Below are 21,666 nucleotides of genomic sequence, written 5' to 3' on the forward strand. Positions count from 1 at the left end.
TCCGTATATTAAAGATCTAAAATTATATTTAACAGGAGGATTCAAGGTTTAAAACTAGCATTATACTTTTAGTTATTCTAGTAGTTCTGTAGTAATTTGCTGGACTGCTGGCTACATTAGCAGTAGAGAAAACAGTGGGTAGAGAGAGGTTGCAGTCCTGAAAGGAAAGCTGGTCATGGAGAAAAAGCTTCATCAAGATAAGGGAGAAAAATAGGACATAGGGTAGTAGTCTACAGGAAAATGGTGAATGGTCCTGTTAAATTTATGAAAAAAACTCAACTTTGCCCACAGAATTAAAGAACCTTGATGAATTACTCTTTGTGAATTCAGCTCAGAGCCATTGCTTTGGTATGTATTGTATTCAATTTGCAAGGCTTATTTTCCAAATATAAAGACAATAATTATTAAGACAAGAAAGCCTCAACTCTTCAAATAAAGGCAAAATTTTTAAAAAGAAAAAAAAGAAAAACAGGGAATCTATGACCCACAGTTCTCTTGGCTTAATAACGCAAATCAATTTTGCAACATAATTTTGCTTCTTTGAAATCTCTGTATAATGCTTATAAATCCTCTATGATGAATCAAGGAGAGCAAAAAACATATTGGAGCTTGTAGTGTTTGAGAAAAATAGTGAATACAATTTTCTCTCCCAAGTTCCAGTTACTAAACCATTTTTGAGGCCATGAGACACACAAAAAATTAGCTCCTGTGCATACAAGTATAGTTGACAAATACACATACTGATATGCTCAGATTTTCATGGGGTAAGCTTTACGAGTCTTCAAGTCAGACTTAACCATGCAACATGCCTAAAAAATCATCTGTACAGTTATTGAGACAGTGATGCTTTGTACAAAACCTTAGCTCCACTCCATGGGCTGTCTTACAAATCAAGCAGTTATTAATAAATTTGACCCCAAAAACATCCATGGGAAAGAATTTTTTTCTTCTCTGACTCCTTTGGCAGCATCTGTGATTTGTTCAAGTACTTTACTGTCTGTAAATGAAGCAAGAATGAAGTAGATCCATGAGTCATTCTCTGTTCAGAATCAATACATCCAACAGAGGTCTTATTTGTCATACTGTGACAGTTCATCAATTCTGCCTCCAACCACCTCTTGTCTTACCACTCAACAAAGCAGACGTGTTTGTCCATTTGCTCTCAGCCTTTTCCGTCTTTTTTTTTTTCCCCTGTCTTCTAATGGTGGTTCAAGCTTGCATTTCCATGATAACAAAACAATTGGCCTGTTGCTCAAGATTGGAGAGATTTTTATCTTTGCAACATGTGTTTCATTCTTTAGACCTGTACTTTCATTTCCTGTAAGTACTGCACAAACTGTAAAGATGGAGATTTTTGGTGTTTTCATTGAAAGTCACCTTCACTGTCTATGTAACATGATCTTAGAAGAAAAAGAAGGTCAAGCAGTAAGGGGTATTCTTGGAACTTCATCTATTTTAGTATTGGAGATTCATGAGTGAAATATTCAGCATTGCATCCATATCCCATCAGTTACTTTCTGGGGGTTCCTTGGATATCTCAGCAGAACTCCGTTCTCTGAAGACACATCTCAGAGATCAATACTAATCTGCTGAAATCTGTCCCCTCTCCTCCTATGTTGGGGCCATCCTAAAATAGCATAGCTCAAGCTCAAGCATTGTGGTCACCAGATGCAGAAGAACAAGGCTGTTCCAGGAGAGCTGAAGGAGATAGACTCAGTTGCCAGTGGAACCTAGAGGGAAGGCCTGGGCTGCAAGTTCTCCTCTCCCTGCAGCTCTTCTGAAACCTGGCAGTTCCTGGTTGTGGCTAAAAGAGAAATAAGAGGGCATTTAATATGTTCAGTTTTGTATACCTGTACACTGTAAGTGCAGATGTATTGGACATCAGTGTGTCAGAGGTTCCAGAAGTGCTCCTACAGTCGGTTGGCATGGATGCTTCCACCCAGGAAATGCCTGTGTTGCCCACACACCTTGTGCCACCAAGTCTGGCTCTTCCCATAGTGATGTGCTCCACTGTCCCTCACTGCTTCTGCAGCCCTGGGACAGGAGAGTAGGAGGTAGGTGGGAATCACAAGGTCAGACTTGTGAATACAGGGGAAACTTTCTCAAAACGTTTAAATTCCCAACATTGTGAGATGGTGGAGGGGAAGCTGACAGGATTTCCTGAGTAAATGCCTCATCAGTTGGCTGTAAACAATTATTTTTCTTTTCAGAGGTTTCCGCTCTAGTTTTGCATTTCCTAGTGAGAATAGAGCAGCAGAAATTGATAAAGTAAAAGAAATCTGACTATCAGGCAATTTGACAGGTTCTGCTTGTTACTTTCTCTCTGAGTCAGATTCTTCTTGGTGTTGCCTCCCATTACTATTTGCAGCCTTTGTTTCTGGCTATAAAATTAATAAAGACCCATGTGGTTAAATTAATTATCTCTATTGATTTCCATCTGGTGTTTATGATTTTTACCTTTGTATTTGGTGATAATAGCAAATCAAAACTTAATGTAAGTATAGGAGCACCAATCATACCTTTTTTTACCAAGTGAATTTGCATCACATCTTTCATAATAAGATTCTTCTAATCACTAGGAATATAAGCTTGAAATTCAGCAGGGCAGAGTGAACCTGCCTTGATGATTCACGTCCCAGTCAACTTAGTAACTGTGGCAAACAGGTTGGTTGTTGTATGTTGTAGAGAAGTCTAAAATCTAGGTGATAAAGTCAAATGAACATATCTTCTGAACTGGATGAGTTTCTATCTTGCTGTTTTCACTTTGTCCCTTAGAAACTTCAAGATGGGGGGTTTTCTCTGGGCAGCTCAACTCTTCACATGATCATGTGGCAGTAAGAGGTGTGCTGGGCCTCCAAATTGGAAACCTGGTCTTTGGGGAACTGAACTGCTTCTTTAGAAGTGATTTTCATATGAAAAATCTCCATAGTAGTGAGAGGCTATGGGAAGCAGGCCAGAAAATGTGAAGGCTGGGTTACTGTAGTCCAGTCCTTTGTAAGAACAAATATTTGATTTGAATGTGAAAAGTGCTGGTTTCAGTGTCATCTTAAAAGCAGCATAGGTAATCCTTAGGACAATGATTGTGTTCATTCATGTGTACACCTAGATTTATTTATATATTTGAAAAGCAACCAATTTTGGTTCACGCTTGGCTTTCACATTTAATAAGCTATTTCTAGTAAAAGTAGGAAAGAAAACATATTTGAAAGTTGTGTTATCTGAAGGTGAAAAGGTACAATGTAACAAAAGCCTAAAGTCCATTTGGATTTATTTATGAAGCTATAAAAGCCTAGTTTTTTGAACAGTATGTTATTCCTAAGGATCTCCACATATTGACATAATGTTTAATGATCCAACATTTCATTAAGCTACATTTGTTGTTTTTTCTCTAGTTGCATTCTATTTGTAAAGCAGGATTGGAAGAGACGTTTATGTATAAGTAAATATACTTAAATTGAGATTATTAAATTATTGTAACCTGCAATGAAGTTTAAAACTGAGGTTAAAGTAATTTTATTTTTTTTTAATCTAGACGCATAGAAAATAAAGTACAATTGTAAACAGCTTTTAATCTAAATCTCTTCATAAACTGATTGTTTTGTGTTGTCTGGAGCATGGAAATAGGAACTCCTATTTGAATCTAGGAGACTGATTTCAGCAGAATTAAAATTCCATTCTGGGGATGACAGTCTTGCTGGCAGTATTCTTGCTTGAAACCAATTCACAAGAATTCCTGTTTCAAACAATTTCTGAAAAATGGTAAGAACTCTTCTTACCCAAAATACTGTTGCCCATTAGAGGTGACATTCTGTATCAAACACTTCTTAATGCAAACCTCACCTTTCGCTGGTATTGATTTTGTACATCAGATACAGACATGAAAGGGAAGAGGCTATCCCTATTCTACTTTTTACTTATTTTGTTTCAGGGTACATTTGTGCAGTTCTTCCAAATAAGGGAGGAGAGATGAGGCAAGGGAAAACACCTAAGGGTCGAAATAAAATAGTCCCCATGCTAATTCACACATGCCTTTATCTGTGGTGTTAATCTAAATTAGATCAAATTAGATTAAACTAAGATGTTCACTTGTGTTAATATAAAGAGGACATCTCATTCAGATATCTGTCACTTCTCTGAGGACTGCTACCAGAACTGTGCCATTAAGCTGGTATTGTACATGCTGAGACTTGAAACAATTTTGTTGCTTGGTATCATATGAGGAACAGGAGTGATGCAGTAAGAGCACCAGTACCAAGGACATAATAAGATAACTATGGCTACCTTTGCTGCTGCTGTTCTTCAAGTTCTCAGGAAAGTAACTCTTACACAACAAAAATCTTCACTCCCGTCCTTCAAGAAAAATGCCTAACTCAAGATCTTAAAAATTAGTACTTACAAACCAGTAGATGAAGAAACAACCTTATAAGGCATAATTTGTGTTGGTGTTCTCATTTTTCTGTAGATCTCTATAAAATAAACATTCAAATCTTCTATTCTGTAGAAGAAGATAATAATCCCATTATTATTTCCTAAATATGATGCCCCAAAATTACATTTTAAAATCACTTGGAATATTTTATCTCTGGCATTGTAACTGTTTCCCCATATCATTGTTAGGAAACCTTTTTCTTAATGAGAAATTCTCTATTTCAAGTATTTCACATATTTACTACTAATCTTTACAGGTATCTACTGATTTTTCCTTTCCACCCAGAGATACTAGCTTGTGATGCTGTTTCTTCCTGATTTATTAACTGGTCAGTTCTTTAAAGAATAGGTCTTTTCACAGTTCTGGCTGGAAATATGCATTGAATTATAGTGAGTCAAAAGCTAAAGAGGTTGTCAAAATTATGTAAACATTAGGTACTCTATTTCCAACCAGTTTAATGAAGAATTTATTCCTTCTTCTAATTTTTCTGAATAGTTTCTACAATTTCCAGCTGCTGTATTGTCCTCTCCTTGCACAATGCTTCCTCTAGTGACTGTTAAAACTGAACCTGTGCTTCTGTCCCATGGGTAATACCAACTTACCTCTTAGATAAATCAGAAAGTATTAGTGATGCTTATGCCTGTCCTTATTGTCCAGCATGTATCCACTTACCTGCTCGCTTATATGCTCAACAAAAAGGAAGCAGTGAGTTTGCAGTAATATTTCTTCTGCCTCTAATATTTTGAATTATTGACTCTTGAGCTTTTAAGGAGTCCAGTTGACATTGCTGAGCAAGCTGTGTACAGTGTGTGTCATAAGCTCTCTAACAGCAGGTAAAAGCCTGTTCAGTTCCACTGGTTCTAAAGTAGCTGTAATTCAGAAGTTTTTCCTGACTGATGTAGTGTACCAGTGTGAGAATATCAACCTTGCTGGGCTTTCTCTCCTTGCTTATTTCCTAATTGTGTGATACTTTGGTAAACTAGATAGTGCTTACACTATACACTGAAAAAGAAAAGTAGAAGTATGATGCAGGTGTTTGTTAAAGATGTGGTTCTCTGGAGTTTGAGCTTCTACACTCAGTGCAAGCTTAAGAAAAGGACACTGGAATACCTATTTCTTGAATACTGCCTGTACTACTACTTGATTGATTGACTGATTGATTGATAGGAGTTTTCTTCCACCACAGCCCTAAGTTGCCACACATTTGGATAAATAAAATGAAGTAGTAGTAAGAGGGTTGCAAGTAATCATAGAGCAGAACCAGACAGTCTTAATGATGGTGATTTGATGGTGATTTACCATGCTCCCTGTGAGGAGTAGTTACCCTGGGCTTGTCCATCATGAATGTCACTACTCTGCTCCCTGTAAAACATTGCACTGAGCTGTGTAAATCTGTTTGTGTGGAATGGCCATACATCTCAATAGTGAGAGGAAGTGTCTTAAAGAATTGGAGGGTTTTGACATTTTCACTTCTAGTTTATATGTATGTATCTGCATATCAGACCTTAAAGAGTGAAATCTCTTAACTTTCCATTGAATGGGCATTCCCAAATGGGCTTTCAGAAATTTGAATGCTATAGGTTAGGGATTTCTTTTTTGTCATCCCACCCACTCTCATTTCCACAAGCCTATTTAGTCTACCAGCCTAGTTAACATAACCACTAATAAAACACAATTTTAACCATTTGCCATCTGATAAATTTGGTAAACAGAACATTTCTGTAATTATAGTTCTGCATCAAGCAGTGATGTTCAGCCCTGGATGCTCCAGAGTTGTTACCTGGGTATCTGCATCTTTTCCAGGGAAATGGACAAAAGAGGGCAAGATGCAACATAGTTCCTCAAAAGTGTTGGCTGATATAGTCATATAGATACCTGGAAACTGTAATTCTGAGTCCCCAAGCTAAAAGTTGCTTTAAAAAATAGATCCTTTTATGAAATAGGGCTGGAGCTTGGGAGTGGTTCTTGCTTGGCTTCTGTTGCCCAACCCGTTCTGATGGTCGTATTTTCATATTCTCAAGCTTGTTTCTCTTGACAAGGGGAAAAAAATGGCTAAGTATACAAAGTTTTTCATATAACTGGTTGTTCCCAGGAGGCCAAGCCTTTAGACAAATGCCAAATATCATCTATAATTAATTTGTGGGAGCTGACAATATCATCTGTTTGTCAAAATGCTGTATCTTTAAAGTTAAAAAAAATACTTCAGATAAAACATGGCCTGCCCAGTGTCTAGCTATTGAGTATTGCAGACTGCTGCCAATATACTTACATGAAAAGCATCAAAGTACAAAAATTAGACCTTGTGGACTTTAGCTATCATGGTGGGCTTTCACTGCCTAGGATGTCCAGGAATGGACACTGCTGGCAGTGTTACTAGTAGTAAAATGGCATGAGTCTGCAATGATCAAAACTAATGGCTCTGTAAGATAAATAATGCTGACCCACGTTTTACATCAGCTGCATTACACTGCATCAGATTTTTGATGGTTTTGTAGGAACAGTGAGTTTCTTGCCAGGGTAAGCCTTGATCCAGCTGAGACAGTTGAACTTCTGCCTAATGGTCCTGGCAGTGCAAGGTGTGCTGATGAGTGTGAACGTCTCCTGGGGTTTTTCCAATCTGGTAAATACCAGTTATGCTCTTAGCAATATTAAGCAGATTCCCTCCTAGGTTCCTCCTTGATGAAAGCCTTGGTTTCATGGTTGGCCCAGGACAGATAGGTCTGACTCTGACCATGCAGCTGCTCCTCCATCTCAGACCTTTGGGCTTTTTTTGCTCCATCTCAGACCTTTGATTTTTGTAGTGTTGAAGAAGAACATTTTATATGTTCTCTTTCATATTAAACATATATGAAAGAGAAATCACCACTCATTTCAGTAGTTAATGTATTTATGCGTTAAGAGCTGCAAAGGTTCTTATTGAAACAATTGTTCTCGAAGGTGTATAAAAGTTTTGAAGGTAACCTCTGTATAATAATCTGTAGCAGGCAACTGGAAAATAGTACTGAGAAACAGCAGAAAGACAGTGTGAAAATTGTGTTATAAATATTTGCTGCATGTTGTACTCTGATGGTTTTTTTCAACTGCAAGTTGTCAGTTTACTGGTGTTTCCTTGGTTACCATATCATTCTACCTGGATGTCTGTTGTCCTGTGAGCTTAGAAATAATCCTAATGTTAAAGTGTTTCTGGACCTGTCAAGTTTATTAAAATGTGGGATGTCTCTGCAGGAGCATAGGTTTAATATACCATAACAGCATCATGCCCGTGCCTGCTGTAACAGTGATGTCCCCAGCTACTGCAGGACTTTCCTCAAAGGACAAAGTATTGTCTGTGACTTTAGGACATGGGAAAAACACTTAGCATCAGACAAGATCTGTCACTCTGTACAGACATCTGCATAGGACAGTGGTGAGAGCTGGAGTGTTAGTACCTTCTAAACTGTCAGTTTCAGTCTGACAAAGCCATTTCAGTCCTGCCCCGAGTTATTTCCTATCTATGGAAAGGATCAGTCAAGCTTGTGCTTTCATTTTCACAACATCCCATTACCACTGCCGCCACCACCACCCAGAGATCCTGCTCACATTTTGGATTTTCAGCACTTAAATACAGCTTCTGACCCACGCTGAAAATCTTAAGACTGGCGCAGCTCCATTGGGCTCACAAACGTTCCTTTGAAACAGCTACATTGTTTCTAGTTCATTTCCCATGGCTACATTTTAACATTGTTTCTAAAGTGAAATATGGTGGGAGAAACTCCCTTATTTCCTTAAAGTCTTTGTATACACTGTTCTGATAATTGTAGAAAAGCAAGAGTATCAATGTCATTGCAAACACTGGATTTCCAGTGAAAGAAGGCAGACCCCTGAAGCTGTGACTTCAGCTGGGAAAATTATTCCCTTTACAGTCAGTGGCTCTGACAGGTAAAGATCCACATCTGAATCTTATGCAAGAATAAGTAAAACCTCATACATTTTCATGTTTATTTTACTTTCTTCCTCAAGAATATAAAGATGATGTATGTGTAATATTGGTGCAATGAAGCAATGTGTAGTGATCAGTAAGAAAATACTGTGAGAGAAACAGCAGTGCAAGCAGAAAGAATTCAAGGATGGGAACAAAGGATAATATTGATATGTGGAAATGCAAAGGGAACACTTTCAGGTTTTACATGTTTCTTTTCCTCCTTTTGTGTAATCACAGGTAGGCCGTATCAGCTAACTCCTCTCCTTGGTGTGAGGGGTTGAGACTTTTTAATGTTTTGTAAATCTTCAGGTTTTGGTAGAAAATAGTAGGTTCTCAGGAGATGTCTGGATAAAATTAAATCCACATAAGCTGCCCCTTATGCTTTGTCAAGGTCTTGGTATTTATTCTTTTTTACAAGAAAGAAGATGAGGAAGAGGAGAGATAAAAGTATACCATGATATAAGCTATGGAGAAAAAACATCTCAGAGAAGATCAGAAAAGGACAAATACCTTTGTCCTTTTACATGACTCTAGAAAGAAAGACATTCAGAAAATTCAAATTCATGAACAAAAATGCTTTACTGCCAGCCCACAACTGCAACAGAAAATGTTAAGTTTTAATTAAAATAGAAAAAGTTAGTTGTTAGCACTGGGCTATAGTTAATGGTGAATTGGATATTTCCCACTTGCTACCCCAGAAAAATGCTGCTTTGGATTTCAGATTCACCCTTCTCTTCCATCATTATTCCTACTTCATAACTGCTGACACAACATCAAAGGGTCTGCTTGTACATTTAAATCAACATCACATTTTTTAAGTAAGTGATTGGAAATGAAAATTGTATTATAGTTGCTTAACAAAACTTTTGGATTTCGAAACTTGACTAGCACTGAAGTAACTTGCAGTATTCAACTTCCAAAAATGCAATTAGACAATATTTGAAGAATATTAATTTGTCTGTATATTTCTTGAATTGTAAGAGTCAGAAAAATTTGCCTGTTCTTCTCTTTTGCAACTTGTACTATGAAATTCAGAAATTCCTCAAATGTCCATATCTTCTTTAGTCATAATTTCTAGAGCTCTTTGCATTGTTCATTTAATAGCATACTAACTATTGTCACTACCCATTTTTATTTTTTTTATTTCTGGATGAACTGCATTTGTCTGTACATCATGATGATAAAAATATTACCATTCAAAAGCAGAGACATTCAAAGAGTGTGAGCAAGAATGTTCACACTAAAAGGTTTCTCAGGTGTAAGGTCTGACATAGTGGCTGAGATCTTTTAAGATGACAGTCCTTTCTAAAATGCCAGATTCCAAGAAGCTAATGGCTCTTCCACTTGATGATCCCCTGCCTACCTCCCCATCCATCATATCATACACACACTTTAATTCCATGCTTAAATTGTCTGTATATGTCTTCACTCTCTGCATGCATCCCACTGTGATTCTGTTAATTCTCATAGGAAATACTGCTTCACTGTCCATCAGATTACTTCTTGTGCCTTTTGGGAATAAGACAGCAGGATATGACTATAATTAAATAGAAAATATCTATTTCAAAGCCTTCTTTTCTTATATGGCTCTGCTGGGAAGGATAGGCACCTATCCTGCCCTATCTGCACAGGAGAAATTCATAAAACTCCTACCAAATCTGAGATTGATTTACACAGTTTTGGTTTGTATTGTGATGCTCTCTGAGCTCATCAGTAGAATAAAAGACAGGGGTGGCTCTTCCAAGATTGTTTGAAATCGGAAACTTTACCTACAGTTTATAATATAGCAGAATGCAGTGTCAGAGACTATTTACAAACATGTTACTTCTACATACAGAATTGTTTCAGGGATTGTCTTGAGCAGATTGCATCTTCAGTTGAATTCAAATGGAGTTGTAATTAAAGATATCCCCATTACTGGCATAACAGCCAGGGTATCATGAATACAGAAAAATATAAATTGTGCTATTGCTTCTGTATCTGACCTGAATATATTTAGTTACTTTGCTTCATTCTCCCCACTACTCAGGATTCAAGATGGTTCATTAGCTTGGTCACAGTCCATGGAGTATTGCTCTAGTCAGTTTGACCTGAAAGTAATGTGTTTACATTCACCCAGTGTTACAATTGAGCCAAGTCCTTCAGGCAGTGGGAACACTGGATTGTGCAGGAGCACCAGGTGTCTTGGTACACACTTGGTACCAGTCAGTTTGGACCTGGCTGCAAAAGCATCTTCAGTCTCTGAATACAGACTACTCTGCAAGTAGCACAGCTGTATTTGGGAATTGCCTCATCTGAGCAAACTGAGGCTACTGTACCATCCTCAATCTATATTAAATCAACTTGGGAATCTGCTTCTGTGGTTTAGTTTTCCTGCTCAGTCAATAATCTGCCTTTGATTAATAGTGCTGACTGTTAAGAGTAAAAGCTAAAAGTGAACTGCAAATTTTAATGAATTGTGATAGGGAGTTAAGACATATCTCTAGTGAATGTGTCAAGAGAGGATAAGTCAATTCCAGGTGCAGAGTCAATGCAGACAGGTTAAAACACGTTAAACATTGTGTGATAGCCATCACTGATGTGTGAAGAGCTGTCACTGGTAGAGTTTTGCATGATGATGTGTTACATCAATTTCAATAGTCTTACTGTGACACAGGATTACAAATATTCTCTACAATATTGTTTCTGCAGTATTGCAGAGATCCTTGGTGTTGTAAGGGATAATTCCCAGGAGTTACCTGCTGACTGTCTAAAGAGTAGAAAGTTAACCAGGCTGATTAATCTCTGTGACTGTTACTTATTCATCCATCACTGCTTTCCCTTTGAAGTAGCTGCGCCTGTGTTAATCAGGGACAGATAAACTCCAGAGAAATCAAGAAACATGTATACTGCCCCTGTTTTAAGAGGACTTGAGACTAATTTACACTGTGTCATCAATAATAATGTAGAGAATGTAAGAAGCATTTGTGTTTGGTGCTGTGGTAATGATCTTGAATGTGGTTTGGTGAAATTACCAGGCTCAGTGAGAAAGTCCGGCCTTTCTTGCAAGCAGCACACATGCCTTCCTTGAGTAGCTGGCTGGGGCAAAAATCTCTGGCTTCTCATCGTGTCTCTCTCCTGTATGTGGGACTGAAGTAAACAGGTTTTTATTGAGCTTATTTTCTTGATCTACAGTATGGAAAAAGGTAACCAAAAATTGTGAAACTGTTAAGTCAAATAAATGTAGTCATGACAGGGATTCATTTATAGAATCATAGAATGCCCTGAGTTGGAAAGGACCTACAAGGATCATTGAAGTCCCAACTCTTGGCCCTGTGCAGGACACCCCAAGAATTGCACCTTGTCCCTGACAGGGTAGCCCAAATGCTTTTTGAACTCTGTCAGTCTTGGTGCTATGACCACTTCCCTGGGGAACCTGTTCCAGTGCTCAACCACCCTCTGGGTGAAGAAGCTTTTCCCAATGTCCAGTCTAAACCTCCCCTTACCCAGTTTCAGGCCATTCCCTTGGGTCCTTGTCACTGGTCACCAAAGAGATCAGTGCCTGCCCCTCCACATCCCCCTCTCCCATGGAAGCTGTTACTGCAGTGAGGGCTCTCCTCAGTCTCCTCCAGGCTGAACAGACCAAGTGACCTCTGTGCTGCTCATATGGCTTCACCTCCAGCCCACCATCTTCATTGCTCTTTTTTGGATGCTCTCTAACAGCTTAATGTCTTTTTAATATTGTGGCAGCCAAAACTGTACCCAGGACTCAAGGTGAGGCCACACCAGTGAAAAGTGAAGTGGGACAATCACCTTTTTTGACTGGCTTCAATTGCTGGCTAAACTTTGGAGACAATGATCATGCCCAGCCCTCCCTGACAGTACAGCAATGGCAGCTCTGAACCTGTAGTCTGTGTTGGGCTTTCTTCTGCAGTTTCACAGTTTTGTTTGGGTGGGAGGCAGCACTAACAATAGGTGAAAAGAGCAGTAATAGAGCAGTTTGTTGCTTTTATTAGCAGATAACCTGTAGGTGAGCTTTGCTTTTAAATGGCAGTTAGTGAACCCAAATGTTTAAGCAATGTCAAACACGATTTATTCATAAAAAATGTGATTTAAATATTTTTGGTGGTTACTTCTTCATGCTCTGTGCGTATAAGGATGAGTCACCTTCTGCTGAATCACTGAGTGGTGTGCCTCCCAGCAGCAGTGTGTAGGGATTTCCCATTTCACAAGTGGGAATCTACCAGTAGTACCTAACGAGAAAGCTACCTCAAGCTAAGCTTTGAAACTGGGGACACATGGCACAGTGGGATCTAGCGATCAGAAAGGGACTGGCAGTGAAGTCTTAGGAAATCTCTATCCTGCTCTGCTCATAGTTCCTTGTATAAGTTAGAGTAATTAACCTGTCTTCCTTGTGCTCCATTATACACTCATGCAACTTCTGGAGATACTAGATTAATAAAATAGCCTTGACTTTTTAAATGAGAGATCACTACTGCTGTTTAGTATTAACACCATGATGTTCAGTTACTTTCCTGTGTGACTGAAACAAGTGTTAGTGTGTCTCACATCTTCCTTTCTTGAGAAGCAGCCAGGTGTGGGAGTAGGCACACTTAGGAAACCCCCCATGTAAGTTCTGTGACTCCTTGTAGACCACCCCCATTAAGTGCCCAAGCCTGAAGTGAGAGAAAAGGCTCTTTAGTGAAGTTGTGCAGAACAAAATTATCTTTATCTTATGAAAAAAAAAGTAATTTCTATCTTCTGTATTTTAGTTGTGTAAGTAAGGTTAATCTCTGTGTTAAGTAGAGGAGGGACAATGGGTTGTTATGTAAGCAGGAGTTTCAAAATTTTAAAATGCTGACTCCCTTTAATTTCACTACATTTTAAGCCTTTGAGTTTTTCCATTGCTGTAGCTAATTTATACCAACCTCTCAATTTTCTCCCAGAAGCACTTCACACTAGAAAACCTCATATGCTAAAAATATGTAGGACAAGAAAGTCCACGTGACTAACAGGTACAAAGTACCACTAGTTACAACCTCCAGAAAGAAAGACCTACAAGAGCTGAATCCAAGAATACTTGGGAATAGCTACTAATGACCAGTCTGTATCTGGAGCTGCTGTTTTTTATCTTCTTTTTTTTTCACATGATTTTTTGCTAACCTTCTCTTAATGTAGCAAAATGTTAGGCAAAAAGAAAAAGTATTTTCATTTGGAATTTGTAAGTGTTTGCTAAAGTTACTCATTATTATTTCTTCACTGTTGACTTCTGTACGTGAAATGATTAACCAGCTTAATTGTCCTTTGGTATTCAAATCCAGCTATTTGCAGGACTGGTTCAGTGCATGAGAAGTTACTGCATTTGGCCTTTTCCTGCTCACATTATGTTTTGTTTGTTTTAACCAGGGAAAAGCAGATTGTACACATGTGTAGCCAATATCCAGTGTGATCTCCTGGAAGCGGGAGGTCAGTTCCAATAGGTACTGTTAGGTGTTTGTGCTTTTCATTAGCACCAAGGTCCTGTATCTGTATTAAACAGAGCCTTTACTCCCTCAGAATCAATACTGGCAACAGCAACTTACAGCTCAACAGTTAAAATTAATGTAGAAAATCTTCTGGCTTCCTCTCCCAGGTCTCAGATCCAGATTCATGGCATATTTCATTTGAGCCATCTGCAGGTCCTTTCCTGTGAAGGGCAGTCCCACATTTCCTGTCTCACCACCTCCAGCGATGTATTCCCATCAGTCATTGAACCTTTGACTCAAGTCTGTCTGTTGGGTTGCTGCTCAGCCCTACAGAAAAGTCTTCTGTTGGATCAGTGAGCTCGTCTGTAATTGTGATATAGATCTGACACAACAGAAGTAGTGAGATTGTGCAGCTTGAGAGAAGACTGAGTAGTACCCTTTCTTTTGGTACTTGCAGGTAGATGAAACTAAATTTTGTAATATTGTATAATGGCACACAAAAGTTACATGAATAATTCTTTCTAGCCCCTGAATCAAAGGAAAATTATACCCAAAAATGAGAGGGATCACAAATAGGAGGAAAGGAGGATAAAGAGCAAGAGAAGGGCAATTGAACATATTAAAGGGAGAAAAAGTAACAAGGAAGAGGGAAGTAGCTAGAAAAGCAGGAAGGATTAAAGAATGATCAGGAGATTGTATGTTGGCTAATAGTGGTAGCAAATGCAGGTAAAAATTAGGAATTACCTTGAGCATACTGTTCTTGTCTTTCAAATACAATAGATGCATGAATCTCAAGAAACAATTCTTCTGTCTTTCTGGGTCGAAATGACATGCCATTGTTTTGTGAGCAGTCCATGGCGATAGCCTGGATGCTGAAAGCCAGAACCTTTGCCCTCCCTGAGCTCAGTCTGGGTGAAGCAGGGAGGGAAAGTCCCAGGCACAAGTGCCTGTCCTGAGAAGCACTTCATGCAGAACAGGCACAGCCCTAAGAGACTGCTGAAAGTCCCTCTGAAGTGAGTTTACCACCGCTATGTTGGTTCACAGGCGGGCGGCTGATCTGGATGTGGTTTTCATAAAGCCTTAGTCCCGAGGTCACGGATTTCCATGTCCTGCCACCCGCCGCCTCCCCGCAGGGCAGCGCGGGCCGTGGAGCTCTCCAGCTCCAGCAGGTGGGGCTGGAGAGGCCGTGTGCTCCGGGCTCCCCGTGCTCCGTGATCACCGTGGGTTATCACGTAAATCCAGCGTGATTCATTCCCTCGCCTGACTTGGAACTTCTGACATCTCCAAACAACTCTGCCCGAGATCGTTCGTGTCATTGGAACTGCATGAGCTGGAATATGAAAGCACTGTATTTTCTGTGTGGTTGAGAACAGCTTCCTTCAATGAATTGGTTTGTTGTTTCTTTTTTCCCTCGTGATTAGGGAATTTAATTAGTTATCTGCTTAATTCACATTGCAGTTAAGAACGGTATGAAATGAGAGTAGTCTAGAAGTCCCTCTAGGTGAGACACACCTGAAAGTATTCCATGTCACTCTGTGTTTACAGCTAGGAAAATCTTTGGGTTTGCTTTGTTTTCTGCAGCTGTTTGATGCTGTCAACTGCCTGGCCAAGGAGAACGCCCGGTTGCTTGTGCTGGGCCGCAAACATATGCTGACAAACTCTTCAAATTGGAAAAGAGAAATTATGAAAGAGATGCAGAGTAAGGCAGACTTCTTCTTTGCTGAAAATATGTAAGTTGAAGAAAACAGCTCAATATAATAGAGACCAACACCTGATTTGTGTGCATTTTGCTCTAGCTTTTAGTACCATTACTAGTATCTCTATCTGTGTCTGTGAAAGAAACATATCCCTTGCTACACTTGCTTCAAAAGTACATTAAAAGTTGCATTGTGAAGACTTTGATCACTTAGAATCATATCAACAGCTGTAGGGTTTGTTAGGATTTATGACTGATAAAACCATTGCCAAGAGCATAGTGCCCTGAACTACAGAATTTCTGGTAGCATCCGTGTGCAATTGTGTCTGCTGCTGTGTGGGGGTACACTGTTGAGTTTTAGCAGTTTTGTTCTACATAGCACAGTGTTATTAAACTTCATGGCAGGAGATTACATCTATTGTCAGATGTGAGAAGAGGAAAAAAGTGCTCTAAGTAGCACGTGATTAATTTTTATTGCACTCAAGCTTTTGGTGCCCTGTGGTAAACAATTTTTTATTTTACAGGGAACTAGAGTAGTGGTGGGAATTTTCAGTGTTGCTGATGAATAAATCTTGATCAGCATTTGAATCACTTCCTGCACTCGCTCACTGCCTTGTGAATGACGTCTGTCTTTTCCATTTGTTTTGTGAAGCTCTGAAGATGACCCCTTCTTGTTGTATGCCACTCTCCGCTCGGGCAAGCACTGCAGGTTTGTCAGCAGAGACTTCCTGCGGGACCACAAGGCTTGTCTGTCCGACAGTCTGACACGCCACCTGTTCCGCAAGTGGCAGCGTGGCCACCAGATAGTGTTCTTCCCTTCTCCAGGAGGAAGGAGTATCAATTTCTTGGTAAGTTTTCCCACTGCAGTCAGAAAACACCCAGAGCATATTCATTGAAAATACATTATTTCAAATTCTGGAAACCAAAATATCATGTTGAAGCTTAAGAAATGGATTTGTACCAGTGTGCTCAAGATTCCCATATTAACTGAAAATCCACTGGATTCACAAAGCATGCCACAAACAAAAAAACTATAAGAGAGCCAAGAAATGCTACCTAAATGTTTAAAATGTAAATGTAAATAAAAGTTTATGTATACGAATATTTCCAGTACTGGAAACTCTGTAACCATTACTGGCCTCAGTAAAACCTGAGAGCCAATGTTTTAATTTTTTTAAAACTTTGAAATCCCTTGTTCTCCTCTACAGCACTATTATAAAATATCATACGTCCAATTTTACAATAGAGTTTCTTTCATCTTTATTTTAAAGAAGCTGAAAAAATACAGGTATTTCAGTATTCACTGTAATAGTAATCTAACATAGGTATAAAGTTTCATGAGGGAAAGTCCATAACAGCCAGATTTATAGTTTGTATTCAGCTACAGAAACTGCAGTTATGTCATGTTATGGCAGAATACTACTCTTATTGTCTAGGAGATATGTATCCTTGTGATCAGATTTTTCTAGGAAAAAATCCATCATGTGACATTCTATATGCAGTTCTTTTGTTATCTGCTCTGTCTGTATTGTTACTGCCTGCTTAAAGGAATACTGCATACCTATGCATACTGAATACCTATGCAGATTAATTTTCTTCCTTTGCTGGTTAAAATTGTAAAATAACATTCATGATTACAAACAGAGATAGCAGTTTGTAAGAATGACAGCCTTTCATTCTTTGTTGCCATACATACATTACTTCTTATGGAGCCAAATAATGAATGGTGGGGTCACCTGTGCTACAGCTATCACAGCTTTAGCTGTTTCTTTCTCTTGTACAAAGGGACTGCTAATTTTCACATCTTAAGTCCTATACAAGTGATTTGGGTGATTGATATTGCCAGTCATAGCTGTCTTCTAAGTTTTTCTGGAAGCTACCACAGTAGACTTCCAAGACTATACATATAGAGTGATAGTATGTCCTGGGAACCATAATTACCAACCAGTAAGGTTTCTTTTGTATTTGTCTTATATATGTTGAATTAGTGTACCTGCAACATAATAGACCTGAAAGATTGTTTATTCTATTTGTTCAACCAGATGCTTCTGAAAGTGTTAGTTATAAGCTCTTTTCTTATATCTCCTTTTCTTACTACTCCTTGGGACAGAGCAAGTCAGCTCTGTAAAGAGACACGCTGGGAGAACAAATACAAGATGTCATTAATGTCATTAAATCCTACATTCAAGCCTATAAACTCCACATCCTGAGTAATTCCCATATGATTTCATTTAACTGAACAGAACAACAGTCATTTTGTCATTTCTAGTAATTGAGTGCATTATCCTGAAATCATTATTATCTAGTGCAGATTGAAGACAGAATTTATAATGACACCTAGACCACAAAATACTAGAAGATAGTTTAGTTTTTCCTCCAGTACTAAAATTTAGAATTTGTTTTGTATAAGAAAATAAAATGAGAATTGTTAAGAGATAAAACTGTGGAGACTTCTAAGGTAAGCATTGGAAGTTGTAACTAACTACCTGTAACTGATATTTCAGTAATACTTTGTACAAAGTCTAAAAAAAATGTTTTCCCTCTGTTTTTCCCAACAGCCAGCTTTCCGTTACGACTGTGTGGTACAGACCACAGGTGATACATGGCATATTCCCTATAAAGATGTTTTTGAGGAAAAATATTCATATCAAATACCAAGAAAATGGCTCTGCGTTCACCAGAAATGATGAAGAGTGTAATTGGATAAGCTGAAGTGGCCTCTTTTCTTTTTTTTTTTTTAATTATTAAATCTCTGTTGCTGGCTAGGAAAATTCAGCAGGACAGTTATTGGGTGAGGTGTGTTACTAAAGAAAATTGAGTGACTGCTTTTGACAAAATCATTCCTGCGTACATCTCTTAACATCAGGGGTGGTCTAGTGGGGGTGAATTATGTCCATTATTTCTATTTTTAAAGGCAATTGTGATTTGAATTAAAACATGCTTTTTCCTGTTGGAATTAGAGTTTGGGCATTTTTATCTTTTATTTTTTCTCAAGCTTTTCATCTAAATTGGAATAAACTCTGTACATTGAAGAAATTAAGCAAGACTTGCAAAGTACCTTCAGAGTTTGTGGTGCTGAGCTTGCACAAGTGTTACACAATGTCTACCTCTATTCAGTGGAGCTAAGGGGGATAAATGGTGCATTTACCATTCACCAGACACACACAGACTTAAGACTTTCTCACTCTAATTAGAGTTTGTTTGATAACATAGAATGCAAGAGATTGATTAGAGAAACATATAGCAATCATTTGTTTGGAAGAATAAGGAAAGAACCAGTGGAATGTGGGCTTTTTTTTGTGGCTCTTCCACACTCCTAAATTTGCCATTTCTGACAGGATTTGGCATTACTGCAATAGTTTGCTGATGGAAATGCATGGATTTTTTAAATAAAAATGGATAGCTAGAAAATCTTAAAGACAATAATAGGACAAAATTGATTCTTGTACATTTCTATAAAATCTGTCCCAAATTATAAAGCAAAAAAAAATAGTATTAATTACAGTAAAAGTATTCTGAGTTATTTGTAAGTGTGTATGTGGTAAATGTGTTTATTGCACTTACAACTTTAATGCAAACCTTTCTCCTCCCAAAACGCAGAAATGCCACATAAATCTCAGATGAAATATCCTGAGCTTGTCACATCTGTCTCATACAAAAATCCTCCGTTCTAAACTGAGATGAAACATTAAGATTTTTTTGTATAGAACTTGCAGTTCTGAGTTCTTGCAGGCCCTGTGACAAGCTCCCTCAGGACTCAGCATTCAAGCATGTTCCCTGCTATTTTTTTCCAGGACAGTCCTGACACATGTTCTACCTCTGGCATGAGTTTGTAAACCAGCAGGTATGATTTGCATACAGTCATGTCCTTCTGAGTGTCCTTCACAGTGTGCAGAAAGTGTAGAGGAGCTGGGTGCCTCTTAAGGTAACATAAAACCTTGGCTTTAAATTCATCATATTGTTGGTAGTGTTCATCACAGACCCTTTTCCTGACAGAACATCACAGCACCTATGGAGTCCAGAAGGACAACCAGAGGGATTGGATCTACTTCTCTCATTCCTTAATACTTTTAATTTGTCAGAAGATTGCTTTTATAATTCTTTAAGTTAGAGAACTGCCACATCATCTTGAAAGTGGAAATAGTGCTTTTAAATTAGGTGTCTGCTCCTGTGCAGGAGTGCTTAGTTAGCAGCTGCTGCTCTGTTGAAGGCTCCCACACCCCTGTATGGAGCTGTGCATGCCCTGAGCTGGTGTCAGCCAGTGCTGTTACAGCCCTCCTTTGGTCCTAGGTCTGATGGTCGTGCAGCCCAAAGCAATGCAGAGATGGGTCTTAAAACTGTTTTGGCTAGGTCAGAACTGGCATTGTTGCACTCAACTAGCACCATGGCACAAGTACTGGTACCTGTGTGGGAGTGGGGTTCAAATGTCAGCCTGCAGAAGGTGGGTCCCTGCAGCAGCTCTGCCTTAGGTCAGCCTTAGCTGAACAGAAACTGCACCTTCAGGGTACCCGTTTCATTGTCATTAAATTTTGTATTTTACCTCACCCTGGTCATTAACAGGCATGCATAATATCCACATATAACTGCATATATAATAAATGTAATAAATGCATCCTCTACTTCCTTTTTAGTCAGAACATGTTCCTAATCAATCACTTGGGTTTCACCTCAAAAACTGTTCTCAGAGAGATACTGTAATGCCTTCTAAATAATAACACTTCCTAAATATACATTACTAGTATATTTAGGGGATGATGGAACAGAATATGGAATTTACAATTGGAAGGTATTACAACATTGGTGTCAGATTTGTGACTTCTTTTTTCTATGTTTGCTGCTAATACACTTCTCTGTAGATCCTTACAGGAAATAATGGCCTCTGTGGAACCAAAGGGAAAACATTAGTGATGACCTTACAGACTTCTTCAGATGTATACTACATGGAGACAGACACACTGGCAAGATAGAGTTGAGAAAGAACTGATTCAGTGTGCACTCCAGCTATTATCACCTCCAAGATCTCCCACTGACTGCTTACTATGTTAAAAAGATGGCAGGGAGAACAGCTTTACTCAGGATCCTGCAACACAGGATTTGACTCCATACTCATACTCATCAGAAGTGATTTAACATTAAACCAAAAGCATGATTGCTCTTCTGAAACAATGCTGTACTCTGGAAGCTGTATCCTGAAAGTAGCATAATTTCCACTCCATCATGTCCATAGTATTGAGCAGCTACACTTTTTCCTTTATCTAATTCAAATACTGAATCTTTGATTCCAAACATAAGGATTTTCTTGGTTACTATTTGGCAATTAGGCTGAACACTTGATATTTACTTAGATTTTCTCATGCCCTTTTTCTCAGGAGAAAAAAAAGCATTCCAGAGAATCAAAGAGCTCTGTAGATGGAAGAACTGTAAAGGTATGGATCATTATCTTGGAGAAACTGGTCTTACAGAGGTCATAAGAATCACAGATGTTATGGAAGGAACGCCTAGGGATCTATTGTTGGCTGTGTCAGTACAAAAGCATCAAGTGGTACTGGCAGATAGAAGGTTCAGATCAAAGGTGAGGTTTCAGGTAAAACCACACAACGTGCTGTTCTGCTGACCAGCTCTTTGCCATGACGTGTTGTGGATTCAAGAAATACAGGTGGGTTTGAGGGAAAACCAGAAGGTTCATAAAAGAGAACCAGCAAGGCTTACTAAATAACCATACACTATCCCTGCCTTGGGAAGTCCCTCCAGATGGCTGGAGACTGGGAGAGGATTCAGGGAGTGTATCATGAAAGGCTCTCTCTAGTCTTTAAATCCTTGGGTATTCCCCTTTTGGCCACATTTGGAGAGAGAACATTGGATAGGACTCGCTCCGTTCTGACCCAGCAGACGCAGTCATACGTGTTCATGTTCTCTGTGTCCCTAACAAAAGGGACAAACTGAGTCTTGTAATGCATATAGGACATTATTCTCCCATAGTATTAATGAGCAGGGAGAAGTATTTTGAAAAAATTGAGAATACAGACTTTTAATGCGTGGTATACACAAAATCCACCTTTATTCTGCTATTTCAACAAAGAATAAGCTCTCCTAATAATAACTTCAAAGTAGAGGTGTGGATACCAGAATGCAGCTT

The 21,666-nt window shown here is 38.7% G+C and overlaps 1 protein-coding gene across 2 annotated transcripts in view; it reads left to right on the top strand.

Moving 5' to 3' along the window:
* PRORP (protein only RNase P catalytic subunit) overlaps positions 1-18,570 on the top strand; it is a 39,812-nt gene extending 21,242 nt beyond the window's left edge. For both annotated transcript variants that reach the window (XM_054634988.2, XM_077180443.1), the window contains exons 6-8: positions 15,416-15,564; positions 16,183-16,378; positions 18,089-18,570. In XM_054634988.2, the coding sequence (XP_054490963.2) occupies positions 15,416-15,564; positions 16,183-16,378; positions 18,089-18,217 (474 nt within the window). In that variant the 3' untranslated portion in view covers positions 18,218-18,570. The remainder of the gene's footprint in view (positions 1-15,415; positions 15,565-16,182; positions 16,379-18,088) is intronic.
* The last annotated feature ends 3,096 nt before the right edge of the window (positions 18,571-21,666 follow it).

Source organism: Agelaius phoeniceus, chromosome 6 (genome assembly GCF_051311805.1).
Source record: "Agelaius phoeniceus isolate bAgePho1 chromosome 6, bAgePho1.hap1, whole genome shotgun sequence".
Lineage (NCBI taxonomy): Eukaryota > Metazoa > Chordata > Aves > Passeriformes > Icteridae > Agelaius > Agelaius phoeniceus.